The sequence below is a fragment of the Primulina tabacum genome, chromosome 13 (genome assembly GCF_025594145.1).
Source record: "Primulina tabacum isolate GXHZ01 chromosome 13, ASM2559414v2, whole genome shotgun sequence".
Taxonomy (NCBI): Eukaryota; Viridiplantae; Streptophyta; class Magnoliopsida; order Lamiales; family Gesneriaceae; genus Primulina; species Primulina tabacum.
Genome location: NC_134562.1, coordinates 27,389,336 through 27,406,797, shown reverse-complemented (window position 1 = coordinate 27,406,797; position 17,462 = coordinate 27,389,336). Strand labels below are relative to the sequence as shown.

At 31.4% G+C, this 17,462-nt stretch overlaps 1 protein-coding gene and 1 pseudogene across 1 annotated transcript; one reads left to right on the top strand and one right to left on the bottom strand.

Moving 5' to 3' along the window:
• The first annotated feature begins 1,420 nt into the window (after positions 1 to 1,420).
• LOC142521962 (uncharacterized) lies at positions 1,421 to 2,209 on the top strand. The gene has a single exon (XM_075625134.1). It carries the CDS (start codon positions 1,421 to 1,423, stop codon positions 2,207 to 2,209), a length of 789 nt encoding a protein of 262 aa, XP_075481249.1.
• Positions 2,210 to 13,637: 11,428 nt separating this feature from the next.
• Positions 13,638 to 16,057, bottom strand: LOC142521961 (F-box protein SKP2A-like; annotated as a pseudogene).
• Between the last annotated feature and the right edge of the window lie 1,405 nt (positions 16,058 to 17,462).

The following is a 17,462-nucleotide window of genomic DNA, read 5'->3' as shown; positions in this document are numbered from 1 at the left end:
TAATTGTTTTATATTTGAAAAATGTATATATTTAAAAAAGTGAAAGTGAAAATAATATTTTAATACCTTCGAAAATTAATAAATCAATGTAGACTAGAACAATACATGACAAGCGGGAACATGTCTCGATTTCTCACCTTTTTGTTTTCAACAGACAGGTATTTGCCGTATTAGGCACATAACTATTTATTAAAATAAAAAACTTATATGAAATGGTCTCGCATGTCGTATTTTGTGAGACGGATCTCTTATTTGGGTCATTCATGAAAAAATATTACTTTTTATTGTGAATATGGGTAGAGTTCGCTTGTCTCATAGATAAAAATTTGTGTGACTCTATCACAATAGACCTACTCTTTATTAAATAACAATTTCTAAATAATTTCGGGAAAGGAAAAAAAAAGAAAAATTGTGATATTCTCGAAGGGACGTATCACAAAATGAAAGACATGATTGTAATGACTCTCTCTTGGTAGATACCAATAAATACATTCCATACTATTGTAGTGTAAAATGGCTTAAATGTTGAGTTTTATCAATGATAGAAGTTGTTGTAATTTTTTTTTTAAATTTGAAAATAAAAATAGCATCATTTTGTACGTAGACTTAAATTCAAAGGCGGGATAGTTATAAATTTTTATTATTATATGGGGGTCGGGAGTTTTCTCGCTATCATCTGAGCTATGGAGAGATGTTTATGTCATTGAATCACAAATGAGTGACGGGTTGGATAAACTTCTGACAAAATTTACTTGTGAAACGGTCTCACAAGATTTTGTGAAACTTCTCACAAAATTTACTCTAGAGTTTTTTTTGTTGTGTACATTATTTGACAAAAACTTGTGTGAGATGATCTTACGGGTCGTGTTTTGTGAGACATGTTTATTATTTGGATCATCCATAAAAAAATATTATTTTTTATGCTAAGTGTATTACTTTTTATTGTGAATATCGATTGGATTGACTCGTCTCACATATAAAGATTCGTGAGACCGTCTCACAAGAGACATACTCTTATTATTTTGGGATCAAATCTGTTTGTTTTATTTTATTTGTAATGTACCAAAATGGTTGTTTAATTTATGCTAAATAATTCTTTTGATTTATAAATTTTACATATATTGTCATCATTATCATTAAAAGTTAAGGGGGAAAAAAAACAAATGTTGAAATGTAAGACAAATCAAAAGGGTTTTAAACCCAAAAAATACATGACCCAAATAATAAAGCTAAAAAAAAAGTAATTGTCCCTTGGAATCCCATGCTCCCAATCTACACCTTGTCTTCACAATTGCTCTTTTTGCCTACCAAAATCTAAAAAGTGTATAAAACAAGATAATCTTGATTTGGTTCCTTAAATTTTCCCATGTCTATAAACTTCTTCCCATTTCTTGAAACACCAAATATTTAACCACAAAATATGGCCATTGATGTATACTCAGAAATCTCAAGCCCTGTGATAAGTCCAAGAATCTCATTCTCTCTGGATCTCAAAGAATCGGATTTAATCCCTGTAAATGTTCAAACAAATCCACTGATTCTGAATCCGACCATCGATTTTGATTTCTGTATAGCTCCGCATTTTCCGCATCAAATCTCCTCCGCCGATGAACTCTTCGCAAATGGCAAAATCTTGCCTGTTCAGATCAAGAAAATGGATCAAACCCTCCAATCTGAGGCAAAATCCACCCCGAAATCACCGAAAATCGTCGAAAATGTGGCCGAAAACACGAAGAAGAAGAGGCTGATTGAGTTCCTATCCACCGGTTTCGATGCAGATGAAGAAGAATATAAAATATCATCAGTAGCAACAGCAGCGACGACGACGTCAAAACCGTTTTGGCAGTTCAGAAGAAGCGCCAGCTTGAACAGCGACACGGGCGGAAGCGGCACGAGAGGATTTCTCCGATCTCTGGAGTTTTTTACACGGAGCAACTCGACGGGTTCTGTTCGGAAACAGATTCATAAGCAGAATTCGTCGAAAGAATCATCGAATACGTGTTCGAATTCGATGTTTTACTATTCTCCAAGTTCATCAAAAAGGCCTGCAATATTGAAGAAGAGTGGCAGCAGATCGTGCAACAGCAATGGGATTCGAGTTGCTCCAGTTTTGAACATTCCAACAGCATATATTGCAAAAGGTACTGTTAACTTGTTTGGAATTGCTTCCTTGTTTAGCAGTAAAAAATCAAGAAAGAAGAAAAAATGATTTTCAAATTTTTGTTTTTATCATTTTTGTACAGTTGATGTTTACGGTTAATTAATTTTATATATAAATATATATATATATATATTTATTTATTTATTTATGACATGAAAACATGTTTTCATTATATAACGTAGGCATTGGATAGACCGTTGAATTAACGAAATATCTTGCAAACTATGTCAATTAAGTAAAGTTGAACAAATCTTGTGTGACAAACTCATCCAAGAAATATTGGTAGGACAATCGAACTCATTATTATTTATTAAACGCTCGTCTACTTTACCAACTCGAAACTGTCTGACGCATTTAATTATATTTCTTGATACTTCTACTATTATTAAATCAATATTTTTAATTTTACGTATCTTATTATATTATTAAATATATAATTTTTTAATGAACAATTTTTTCTTATATAGTCATGTCATCGAGCGTTAAATATAGTATTTTTAGGACGACTATTTTGGTTATTTCGAGTAAACAGGCAAATATACTCCTTTTATTTAATAATTTTTTTTAAAAAAAAAATCATTTTATTAAATCTGTAACAAATCTATGACTAAAATATCTCATACACACGCTTTTCAAAAATTTCAAAATAACAAAAAAACTTTTCCCTGCTTACCTATGTTTTTTCCTTTATAAAAAAATAAGATATATTATTTTAATTTTAAAGCATGATTAATATTGAAAAACTCTAGAAAAATATTTGTTTGAATGAAACACCTTGACAACATATTAATATGAAATTAATTTAATTGAAAAAAGTATATATGGATTGCTACTCGATAATATTATTTCCAAGGGATCCTAATTTGGAAATGATGTTAATTTCGTACGATGGTTCACTTTAATTTATCTTATTATATGATAATAAAATACCAAATGTCACGAGAATCATTGAGTGTTTAGGCAGCATATATAATAAATTTGATTTAATTTCGGTTCACGAGATTAAAATCAACTAGTTAAAGGGTAGGCCTTCGTGTCCGATTTGATTTATTTGTTTTTTCTAAGACAGAGTAAACAATTTACCAGGCGTAGCTTGTCAAAAACAAGTGAAGCTATTTATGTAACTTCACTTCATTCAAGGGGACGCACAAAATTTAAAACTCTTCAAGGAATTTTTTTAAAAAAAATTCCTTGTTTTTTTTTTTTAGTTATGATATCGGATAATTTATGATCTTAGGCTCTGTTTTAGTTGGAGGTATGACGTAATATCGAAAAGTTATGATTTTTGTTAAGATTGAGATTTGAACTTAACTCAACCCTAAAAGTTAGCTCAAGGGAGGAGGATTGTCCAAGTCCGTATATATAATTCTCAGGTATTTATCCAACCGAAGTGGAACAACTAACACACCCCTCATGCTTAAGAATGAACATTTGGAGCGTGAAATTTACAAATAACTCATTATGGACAGAACGGGTGACCCAAATATGGGCAGTTCAACACATAACGGTGAAACCTGAGCTCTGATACCATGTTAAGATTGAGACTTAGACCTAACTCAACCCCAAAAATTAGCTCAAATAGGGAGGATTGTCCAAGTTCATATATAAAAATCTCAAGTATTTTATCCAATCGATGTGAAACAACTAACAATTTTTCACCATAAAATGGCTTATGTGGTGATAGATATGATTGTCGTGCACGATATCAGTTCAGTATTTTATGAAAAATTAAAATTGAAAGAAAGTTGTAAGTCAGAGAATTATGAACTGATCAATGACATGAAAAAAATGAAAACACAAAGAAAAGAACAAAAATTTAGTTTCCTTACGTTTTAATTTTGCTAGTTAATAAGCCATAATATGCATAAATGCATGATTGTGTTTAGCGATGAAGAAAAACTTGAAAATATAGGCATATTTTGGCTTTTGGTCGTTAAGTTATCAGAATTTAATCTTGGTGGAATGAGTTCGTTTTTCTTTTAGTTATATTTTTTTATTGGAGTGTTACCATAACATAACAACATTATCAATATTTGACGTCGTATCAACATTTAGTCAAAAATAATTAAAATTTTAAAAATTATTGTATTAATATTATACTTTGAGGACTTGCTATACCAAATATCAAAGTAGATCAACTAAAATGATGTTTTTTCTATATTTTTTTTTCTTTATTTGGATATCAATATGTTGAACAGAAAAAAGTAAAAAAATATTTTTATAATCTTTTAAAATATATTATTTTATACTAAAAAATAATAAAATAGTCGCCCAAAATATGTTTGCAAAAACTTGTGTGAGACGGTCTCATGAGTCGTATTTTATGAGACGAATCTCTTATTTAGGTCATCCATGAAAAAATATTACTTTTTATGCTAAGAGTATTATTTTTTATTGTGAATATCAGTAGAGTTCACCTGTCTCACATATAAAGATTCACGAAACCGTCTCACAAGAGACCTACTCAAATATGTTTTAATTTATAATTTTAAGCGGCTAAATATATTAATATATTTGGGTCACGTATGCTAATTTTGAAATCGTTGGGTTCCATCCTAAATCAATCAACAAACCTAGATGCAGGCGACAAAAGAACAAGGCACACACCTTTCTTTTATGGGCTTGTCCATTTTTCCTTTATTCTCTTTTTTTTCTTTTCATTTAATTATTGTTAATCATTAAATGAAATAATTTGACATATGCATGATTTTTTATTCTTTTTTTATTCTCTTTTTTTTTCCCTATAAAGACTTTCTGTTCTTTTGAAATGTGAATACTTCTTTTTGGTCTACTTTAACTTTTATATTATATATTATTTGCTCAAATTCCCTTTGATTGAGGACAAATTTCTACTATACAAGTAGATGAAGACAAAAGAGTTTGTTTATATTTAGAATTAAATGGCTTAAAAATTTATTGTATTTTAATATAGGGTAGTGATAATAAAATTAAATGGTTTAAAAATTTATTTTAATTTAATATAGGGAGGGATATTGCTCTCCATGTTTTATTAATTACACTCCACTTTTACTTTCAATATTTTTAACACCAAAAACACCCTTAGGTATTCCTTTATTAATCTTAAAATGGTAATGATATCTCAAATCTTCCATATAATTTCTCAATTATATTTATTTTTAACAAAATTTTAGACTCACTCAATGAAAAAACAAAAAATAAAAAGAAAATCATGAAAAAAAATAAAACTACTTGTTGCCTATAGTATTTAAAAAAATATAATCTTCAAAATTTTCATGTAATGTGGCTTTTGTAATTAACATTATTTGACTTATTTGCAAAACAAATTATTTTTAATTTTTAGTTCTCTTTATTTTTATTTTTTATTTATTTTGAACATTCCTTATCTTTATTTTTAATATCACTGGTTTCGATAATATATGAATTTTTTAGTTTGTAATCCAAATAAAAATTATATTATGTAATTAAATTTAAAACTAGTTTCAGCAAAAAGTTATAAGATTAAATATTTTTTTAAAGTAAAACATTAAAATTAGTTTTATATTAATATTGCAAAATTTAATTTTGTTATAGATACTTGATTAATATCTTAAATCGGTTTTTCAATTCGGTTTTCGATTTTAATCCCCAACCGAATAACCGAACCAACCATATAATTGTTAAGAATAGGGTTTTATCCATAATTGACCATAATATTGTTAACTATAAGACTTTTTATGTATAATGGACCTATTAGAATTTTGGAACTTGGTATCATTAGCCCTCAATTTTCAATCCGATCGTTTTCTCTTCTTTCCCACAAATTAAATGTTTGACAAACTCTGTGATTTAGATTTTAAAGGCATAAAATGACGTATAATTTTATTTCTTAACAAATTTTAGCTAACCGTATATAACCGACCATATAAACCGAACCGTATTATAAAAAAATCAAACCGAACCGTACTAAAATGGTTTGGTTTTGGACTAGATATGTTCAAAACCGAAAACTGAAAAATCAAACTGTTGTAGAGTAAAACTGGATCAAACCGACCGTTGTCCACCCTTAATTAGTATAGTTTTATTGATTTAATTTAGTAATTTATTTTAATTATCTATTTATGTTATATACTATTAGTATTTGAATAAATTAGATAAATCATTAAGGGGTATTTTTATAACTTGTAGATTTCGTAAAAGATAATAATGAAAGCACAATTAGTAAAATATGTAGTGTAACATCTCTTACAATATTAATTCCGTAGAATATAACATGTGTGTGTTACAAAATAGGAGAGGGGACTATATTAATGTCACGAGATGAGCATAAACCATTGTTCTACGCAAATATATAAATTATATATATGTGTACATATGAAATCAATGTTCAATTTTATAAAAAGAAATTATATTCGACATTTAACTTCTATTTAGTGTATTATAAAAACTCTTATTAGAACGTATCACGAATCAATTTTGTAACACAGATCTTCAACTTAACCCACTACTTATTTTTTATGTTACTTGTATTACTTTTAATTGCATAAATGAATCAGGTCGACCGGTCTTATAGATATATATACATGAAACCGTCGCACAAGAGACTTACTCTATATTATATATGATATGAGAGTTTTCGGTTCTATCTTGAGATATCATTCTTGTTTGTGATGTGCCAAAAAAATCCAACTTATAAATGTTAGACATATTTGTTTGGAAGTGTGAATGAGTGTAGACCAACCGATTCGGTTCACAAGCTTTTCAAATCGGTTCAAAAAATATTTGATTTGTATTCGACCTTATAAAATTCAAGCTGAACTCGAGCATGTTAATTCGATTTCAAACTGAACTCGAGCCAGTACTATTTTATTCGATAGTTCGCGAGCCTTAATATTTTATCAATATAATATATTTACATATTAAATAAATAAATTTCTAGCCTTTTCGAGTACTTATTTCAAGTAATTTTTTAAATAGTTCGCGAACATGTTCGAATATTTCGAAACAACTCAAACTCGAGCTTTAATTTGAACTTATTTCGAGCCAAAATTTTATTTTCGAACTTTGAATCGAGCTCAAACTAGAATAGACTAATTCGAACTGAATTTGAACTTTCAATTTTTCATCTTATTCAGCTCGATTTAGTTCATTTACACCTCTAGTGTTAATATATCATTGAAAAACGTATGGAAGATGAACTAAAACGGTTTTAATCCCAAACAATATGGACTAAATGATTTTGTTTTCAAATAATAGGTGATGAGAAAATGTAATTACATATTTAGTGGTGCAATTAAATTGAGCCCGTTTGCGATTTTTTCAAGACAGCAATTTGATTCATACATAAAATTATCGAATTCGATCTAGACTCAAATATGTTCGAACTTATTTTGATGCTAATTCAAGCCAAAATAATTATTTTTTAACAATATACAAGCCACACAAAAAATTTAATATTTTATTTATATAATACACTTATAAATGAAATAAAAGTATCTCGAGTTTTTCAAGTCTTTTATTTCAAGTAACAGTTAGAATAATTCAAAAACATGTTTGAATAAGCCGAACTTAAATTCGAGTAAAATTTCAAAGAGATCCAAAATAAATAGTTTAATTATTCGATTTTCGAATCAAAGTGGAGCTCTAATTTGAGTCATAAGCTTTTCTTAATATCATGCTCAATTTTGACCCTTAATCATATTTAGACAAATACCTATTTTGCAGACAATCAGACCAATAGATTTTAGGTGCTATTTCCATTAATTATTAATGACCAATTCATGTTTTGGCAAAAAAAAAAAAAGAAAAAAAAATCAAAACTCGGAAGTTCTATAATTTTAATGGCACATCTTGTGATAAGAGAGAAAAAGGGGAAAAAAATAGTCTCATATGGGTTTGTAACAATTGCAAAAACTTGTGTGACATAGAGATGTCCAAACATGCAGATGGATAGTCATATGATGATTATACCGAACAACCCTCCCTCGCACTTTTCAAGTGGTTATCATTCATCGAGTTGATAAGTCCGTGGTTATGATTGTACACCATTAGTCCTTACGACCCGGGACAATACTGAGGCTCTATATGCTAGGGCTGTGCTTTGACTCGTTTATCGGCTCCAGGAGAGTCATCAGGTGGCGAGGTTGGGTATAGTTGCGACACATATAGGAGCCAGTGCATTGTAGTCGGGGATTCACCGCTCACCTACGGGTGGGCTTGTCAAATTGGGTCAGGCCCGTCGGGCCGGCCCGCCCCGCCAAAAAACAAATTAGGGTCGAATTTTATATTTTTAAGTTTTATATAAAAATTCCTATCTCTTCCTTATTTTTTCTCAAGTGCCTAACTTCAATCAATCTGGTAAAATCTCTATGCATCTATTTTTTTTTTGAAGATGTTATACTCTCCAGTCTCCTCCCTTTTTTTAATGTTTAACTCGAATTAATCCAGAATTATCGAAATAATATAGTAAATAAAGTAATTATGTGTATTGTTGAACACATAATATTTTCTGAAATTTACAACCGTCTGTTTTCTCGACTTTGTGTTATCTTCCAATGTTTCTCACTTTTTAAGAAAATATGGATGGTAAGAGCTAGCCTTGTGCGGACAAACCTTTAAAATCGTTAATTTTTGTTTTCTTGTGATGACAAACCCTTAAGAAACTGGAGAAAGTGTATACTAAAAAAGATTTGGAATTCACATTTAAAGGTTTCATTGTATTTACGGTTGGTGATATTACATGAGTTAATTTTTAGTATATGTGTACGATGAAATCTTGTGTGAATTAGAATAAGCATTTTATTTTTTTATGGATTATGTTGATTGTTGTATGCTTTCAATGTCTTATTTCAATGTTTTTAAGTTTTTTATGAAACTACTTGACTGAAATATATTTTTCTTCTATGTTTATTTTAATATTGTTTAGTATTTTTTTTTAAAAAATAATAAGCGGGTTGGCCCGCCTAACCCGCGGCCCAAGGTGGGTTGGGCTGGGTTGGCCATTTAGAGGCCCGCCAAAATGGTGGGCTGGCCCGCCCCGCCCCGCCTAATGGTGGGTTGCGGCGGGTGGCGGGCTGGCCCGTCCCGTCAGCCCGTTTTGACATGTATACCTACGGGTGTGGATATCCTATGTGATCTGATGAAATAATAGTGCGTGAATCTCTGGCCAGAGTATGAGATGTACATTGGAGAAGGAATTCTCAAATGGTACATGCGATGCCACTATTTATATTCATCACATAGTTGTCGAATTATTATGCAACCCTCGATGAACCAATGGTTGCAGATTCAATCGGGATATATGAGATGAAGAGATCGTACTGTACGCTAATCATAATCGACTGGTTCTTGCAGGCACTATCAGTGATACCTAGGAAATTATGGGGCGATGCTACTAGACGCTCTTACCATGGTTCGATGAGTTTAATCAGAAATATGATTTCTGACATTCTTATGATCAATCGTTGATACATAGAATGAGGCAAATAAGGATAAGCTCGAATAAAGGATTATGTCCTGAATCACAAGGAGTTGTGAACTCACGGCTAGCTGTATCCCTGAACTATTGAGGGTCACACAAGCACTGGATCGTTTGTTCCCGTTGACAGAATAAATTCAAGGAGTTGAATTTATATTATGATATAGTAAATTCAAGGAGTTGAATTTATGATAATTAAATTTTGAGAAAATAAATTCAAGGAGTTGAATTTATGAGATAGTAAATTCAAGAATTGAATTTATAAAATTTGGAGAGAATAAATTAAAGGAGTTGAATTTATAAAATTTTTGGATTTAATTTATTAAACTCAAAAGTTGAGTTTGTTAAATATTAAATTTTGGAGGTGATAAATTCAAGGAGTTGAATTATAATTTAAATATTAAATTCAAATGTTGAATTTATAAGGGATTTAAATAAAATGTAATTGATATATGTATAATGGGCTTGTATGAGCACAAGACTAACATACATATTATTAATGTTCTTAATTGGATTTTAAAAGATTAATTAATTAATTAAACTAGTTGGATTAGTATAATTAATTGATTAAGCCCATTAAGTATTTAATTTATTAATGGGCCCTAAGCTTATATATGTGTATTAGGCTTAAGGTTAAACACAATTCATTCACAATTTTTGAAAAAACTCTAGCCTCCGCTCTCTTGTGTTTTTCAAAAATTCCTCTCTTTCCTCTCTCAAAATTTCGGCCCTCTCTTTTGAAAGGAGTTTGAGCCGTCTCTCAAACTTTGATCCCCAACGAAAAACATTTTCTAAATTTCTAGTGCAATTTAGAGGAGGAATAAATCTTCTAGTCGTGGACCTAATTTGAAGATTGAAGGAAGGAGTTTTGAAGATCGTTCGTAGGGATTCATCAAGGGTGGATAGGAATTCATCAAGAGCTATATCCGCCTATACCAGATTAGTTGGAGTCAAGTGATTTAATTCACTAAAGATATAATTACAACATCCTATGAATGCTTAATAATAAAACCATACGAGTGCTCAAATAAAAATATATTTTGATTGTCAAAATAAAATAATTTTTTTTAAACTTCCGCTGCGTTTGGACATGAGAAAATCGGGATCCAACAACGGTCTCACAAGTCGTATTTTGTGAGACATATATTTTATTTGGGTCATCCATGAAAAAATATTACTTTTTATGCTAAGAGTATTATTTTTTATTGTGAATATTGGTAGAGTTGACCCGTATCACAGATAAAGATTCGTGAGACCGTCTCACAAGAGAGCTACTCACCTACAACGAGCATTGAATCCATGCGACTAAGCGAGTGCTTTGTCGCCCGCTATAATCTTTTGCCTCCAATGGTCGAGTATATCACATGTCGATTTTTTTGCGTGTGATAAAACGGGTGAGTCCCCGTGTAGAGACCCTCCGTGCGATAAAGTTCCCATCCATTTTCTTTTAAAATCTGGACGCCATTTTTTGCCTTTTTGATAATTTTTAATAAATTTTTTAAAAAAATTAAATAAAAAATAGAAAATATGTAAAAAAATCGAAAAAATTAATGATAATTCAGAATAATATAAAAAATAATAAAAAATTCTAATGGCTATATTTTACAAAATGCAACCCTTTGCTATAAATAAATCCCAGCATCTCTTAATTTGAAACAAGATCTCCAATTTCTTTCACACAATTTCTCACACAAAATCCTCAATATTTTTCGTACACATTATCCAATATAACTCAATTAACATTCTTCAATATTTCTCATGGTCAGCTCTTCATCATCGGACGATGAAAATTTCATCTTCGATCCCGTGCACGATGGATTCCTCCTCAGAAAAAGACTATCACTAACCCATGCATACATGGAGTGTGCGACCGTTGTGCTTCAACTGGGGAAGTCAAGTTGCGTATGTGGCTACAAATGGAAAGAAAAAATCAAGAACGTGTTGATGAGACTTGAGAGATTATATAAAAATTATTTCGCCGATAGCCCGTCTACAACGAAAAATATTTTTGAAGGCTATTCCGAATGAGGATTTTTGTTTTTGTTTTTTGATAATCATGGAAGATTTACAAACCAACATGTCTTAGTTTGTCCAACAGTGGGATGCAAGCAGTTAGCTCAGGTTGTCGTCACTTCAAAGTTTTCGGCTACAGTTTGACTATTTGATATGATGTTGTTGTCGAATACTTGAGGATAGCTAAATCGATGGTGCTGGAATATTTGAAAATATTTTCCAGGGGGTGTATGATATATTTTATAAGTAGTATTTGAGGCAACCAACACTTGGGAACGGTGCTCGGCTAACTGCTAACACTCGAATTGGGATTTCCTAATATTCTTGGAAGCATCGATTATATGCACTGAGCATGGAAAAATTGTTCGACAACTTGGGCAAAACAATATCAAAGTTGACACACACAAAAACTTCAATCATATTACAAGAAGTTGCATCGAAGAGTTTATGAATGTGGCATGCATATTTCGGTGTATCATGATTCAACAGCGACATCAACATGCTATAGATGTCCAATTTGTTCTTAAACCTTGCCAAGAGTGAAGCCTCACCAATATAGTACAAGTGAAACATGAGGTACTATCTTGTCGATGTTGTATGTCCATATTGAGTTACCTTTGTGAAAACCATCTCTGAAGCCCTCTTTTAAAAACATCCAACTTTGCAGTTTGCCCGATATCAAGAGTGGATAAGAAAATATATCGAGCGAATATTTGGTGTACTCCAAGCACACTGACATATAGTGAGAGGTCCATCTCACATGTGTGATCCAATTGATTTATATTAAGTAACGAAACATGTATTATTCTCTATGACATGATTGTAGAGGACGAAAGAGAATATATTCCGATTTACTTCGCATATTCAATGAAGTCATAGGTAGATAGCTGCCGAAGTAGACGCACGTGAAGTAATATGGTACCATTTTACTTCGCATTATAACTGAAGTCGTATCCAAGAAATTAGCGAAGTCTTTGCCGGTTCAATGAGGGAAAACCGATCCATAATTAAACCGCTGCCGAAGTAAAACAACGTCTTTTACTTCATCTATTTCGTAAAGTGCAGAAGTAATAGCTTATTTATAACTTCATAGTTTACATTGATTGACGAAGTAAATATTTTGTTACTTCACAATTTAAATTTATTGACGATGTAATCGATTTAAAAGACTTCATTTTTTTATTATAGTGAAGTAATTAATAAAAAACGACTTCACAATTATTGAGTAGTGGTGAAGTACATTCTTTCTTTAACTTCGACACAATTTTAATATGATGAACTATTTTGTATTTTATTACTTCATCATTTAGTTTAGTGTTAAAGTAAATAATCATATTTTATTGCAAAAGTGTATATCCACAAGTATATACACAAAACCAAAAGTGTATATCCAAAAATATATCTACAAATATATCCACAAAACGAAAAATGTACATTCAAAAATATATCTTAAAATGCACAATGACACATATGATCCATTTAAGCACCTACACAAGAGTAGACGAATTCGCTTCATTCACTTCTGACTTCATCGTATTGAGATTGATTGTAATAATGGGTCTTGATTGATCCTGCAAACTGAAATGTAAAAAATAAAAGATGCATTAGATTAATAAGATCATTCATCCAAAATAAATGACAATATATATCCACAAATGAGAATGCATTATTCGGAGCAATTTTCAGGATATATTTCAGCTTAATTTTTAGGAGATTCCGTACTTAAAAATAAAGAGCAAAACAACATATCAATTATCATAAAATGCATATTACCATATGCAAATATATCCCAACGGAAACAAATTATCCCAACCATTAATTCTAATAGCAGAAATTCCAGAATTAATAATTATATAAATTTCATGTGCACATATCCCAATGACAACATTTTATCTTCATAATAAACCAGAGCATATAATAAAGAATTGTGTAAAGGACTCAAGAATTCAATTGAGTGACTGAGGGGGGATACTTGTTACATTTTGGGGTAAAACTAGATTATATGCAGATCAAGTCGTCGGGGTGAAACTCGAAATTAACTTCCAGAAAAAATTTATCGAGATAATCATGCTTGCACCAAATTAACAAACTCAATTTTGATCTTTAGTTTGGGTCAACTTCAATATCAAAATGATTCATTTTTAACTTCTAGCAGAGATTGGAGTAGGCCTAAATTACTTGAGCTAGCAATATCCAAATTACGATAATGATTCAATTTCATTCCTTGTGATGCCTAAGCAAAATTGGTATTCTCAAAATGATTACTCATTAAATCTGAAGTTTTTTTGTTTAAGATGACGACTATATCTACTCATCCTCGGTAGGTTTGTCTTGTGTAAACAAAAACCAATGAAGTTATTTTCATACTTCAAACTAGTATCATCAGCTAAGTTTAAGCTGCACCATAAATTGGCAAAAATCTACTTAACTTTTAACTAATTGTGCTCGAGTTATTAACATAACAATAACCTAAAGAACGAATAAGAAGAGTGTACCTGTTATTAGAACACATCCACACAAGTCAAGAGCTCTGAGGCCAGGGCAACCACGTGCTAAACTCTTTACCCCTTCATCACAAACACGATCACACCATCCAAGAGTCAATTATTGCAAATTATTACTGTTGGATCCAATCGCCTGCACAAAATAGACACACAGAATTCAGAGCCAAATTCAACATCATAAGATGAGTGGGTACAAAATTCTAAATATATTATACCTTCAAAGCCCTATCAGATGCTGCCTTCACACATCCACAAAGATTCAAAGATTTTAACTTCCAGCAAAACCCGGATAAATATCCCACAAAAGAATCACTAAAGGCCGAACAACCACTTAGTTCAGCTTTAAAAGATTTGGGCAACCATGAGCCAAGGCATACAACGATCTATCTGTTAGTCTAAAGCTTTTACTGAGATCCAACTCTTGCAGGTCACTAAAATATCGTGCGATTGTTTCAACAGCATCATCTAGTAGTTGAGGCGAATCTTGCCCAAGGATTAGAACCTGGAGTTTGGTGAATTTGGGAACTACTGATAGAACAAGATCATTCATGTCTTTCTTGCACTTAATATGAAAAAATCCAGTTAACAACTAGGTATATTAGTTGTTCTTTTTGTTCTTTTCTATAAAGCGGAAATCAAAGATTATCGAGACATGAAAAGTTTACGAAAATCACATTGGACATTAATTATGAAATTAAAACATATTTAAAACATGTATATGCTGTATACACTAAAAAAAATATGAAATTTGTTTCATAAATATCTTTCATCCAGTTATTCTTGTGGATGAACTTAAATTCATCCCCACAACTGCTACTAGCACTTGTTAACTGACAAAAACGAAAGAAAATTATATGTACCAATCGAATACCAATTTCTTAGCTGCACACAAATGCTCGGTGTAAAAGGGGTCATGAATTCTCCACTTAAAAGATAACAATAACAAACAAGTTGATCTGATACTAGACTGGTGGCAAGTATTCGGTAGAACAAATTTACAGTCCACAAACATGAACTAAAACAGAAGAACTCCATCTCAACTCTCAGATAGGTCTGATAAGTGATATGTATAATATACAACTGTTAATTGGAAACACGTCCCCGATATTAGATATGTACTAATATATTACAACGTATTTATGTTCTACAAGCAAAAATCATTCAAACCTCATAGAATCAACAACAAATTTTTCTACTCTCTTTTCTTGTTACCCCATTACGAGACTCAGTCTACCCATATATGATATAGCCACATTTCATCACAATTTGCACTGAAAAAATTGAATGCTGCAAGATGAATTTCTAACAAATCCACAAACAATACAAGTTCAACTCTCAGCACAGCGATATAATTGTTTGTAACCTTGATTAAAATTGATATGTTTTTCACCGTCCAAAATTATTCGTGCAATTTTGAATGAATTCATTTCATCATGACATGTATCCGTACAGAACAAGATCCCACACAAGTTCATCGACCGAGGGAAAATGTGAGCAGATTTGTTATCTTCTTCGATTTACTAGGGCCCAAAAACTTAATAGTCTATGATCTTCAAACCCACCATCACCATCCATATTCTAACCATGTTTAAATCAAATATTTACTGATACAATAATTACGACATTTTCGTACTTACAGAGGTGGATTCCAAAATGGCGATCCCTTATCCAGCAATATTCGAATCAAACCTATTCGACTAGATTCGTCACCCACCCAACATCCGGATTCGGATTTAGATCCAGGAGATTCTCCTTGCATAGTTTCTCGAACATCTTGGCCCTCAAATCCCTAACATATTCGACCCTCTGCATCACCGAAACTGCCTCCTCCCATGCGTCAAAATAGCTAATCTCAGTTCGGGTCAAGATCCAGGTTGGAGTCATTGGGAGGCTGAAGTTCTCGGATCGTGTCAAGTGCGTCCTCGGAGAAGAATTTCCACCCATCCATGAATGAGGCATGGACTTCACTTTTCTCAACTACAGCTGGCGCATGGAAGACATCATATCGTTGATCGAGATGCTCATCGGAGACATCGGGGGCGACTCGGCCAGCTTTTGCTGCTTCGCAACAGTTATATTGCAATTCTTGTTGATGGCGTAGTAGAGGCCGTAAGCGGGAATTGTATCGGAGAAGCGCTGGTCAATTTCGGAGGAGTCAAAGCCAAAACAGAGCTCTATGCAGGCGGCGACGCGACTTGAAGAGAAAGGGAGAAGGGGCGACTGGTTTGGGGTTTGGGGTGTATGTGTGTGTATTGTGTGTATATAGGCGCTACAATTTAAAAATCTTGAGAGATTAAATGTTAATTATAGGTTCATCTTTTACAAACTAATTAAAAGAAATTAAAAGTCAAGTATGATTATTTTTTTACTTCACTAAATATAAATTTTAATTTTTTTTAATTTTTTACTTCATCAAAACTACTCTATCGAAGTAAAATGTTACAAAAAATTAGAAGTGAAGCCCGTGTTTTTTAAATTTTGAAGTAAAAAATAATGTTTTACTTCGCCGATGTTATCACCGAAGTTGATCGATATACACTACTTCATCATTAATAATCGTCGAAGTAACCAGTGGCGAAGTAAAAACAAAAAATTCTACTAGTTAATATGCGCCTCAAATGTCTTCCCTTCAACAAATCCCACTGTAGAGTAGAACACCTTTCTAGAACGACGTGTCAACATTCGGAATCGGGAATTACAACATATGCTTCCAAATAATTTGATCAAACATATTTGGAGTTTACATATAAATTGAATAATGCAATTTGTCCAGTTCTTTAATTTTATGCAATTTTTAATCATGTGTATTTTTAATTTTTTAATTATGTATATATTTTTAAATTATGTATAAGCTTTAAAATTTAATAATGTGTAATTATGTATAATTTTATTATGCTTTTTTAAATACAAAGTTATTGAATGAAATAAAAAAATTCATATTTCAACATTATCTCACAACTGCAAGAATCTAAGATGAAATTATCAATATTGATATCATCATAAAATAAAATTTATCAACTTTATCTCGACCTTGTACATGTCATAATGAGAACGGAAATAACGAAATTATTATCAATTTATCTAGTCGTTGATAACTAGCATTAATTTTGGGACAACTAGAAAACTATACTCAGTATCATCATATGTATATTCACTATGAGAGAGATTATGTTATACTCAGTATAATACACCTAATGAAGTACAACACTCCTTGGATCAATGACCCGACAAGTCATGGACTCTGCTGCACACTAGGAAGATTCTATGTGTAGCATAGCCTCACTCATTCACTATGACATCCATTGTCAACCAATTTGAGTCAATACTCTCTGATTATGATTTTAGTCAT

What these genes read in the sequence shown, in the direction of transcription:
- LOC142521962 (XM_075625134.1), top strand. Translation starts at nt 1,421, where the DNA reads ATGGCCATTGATGTATACTCAGAAATCTCAAGCCCTGTGATAAGTCCA.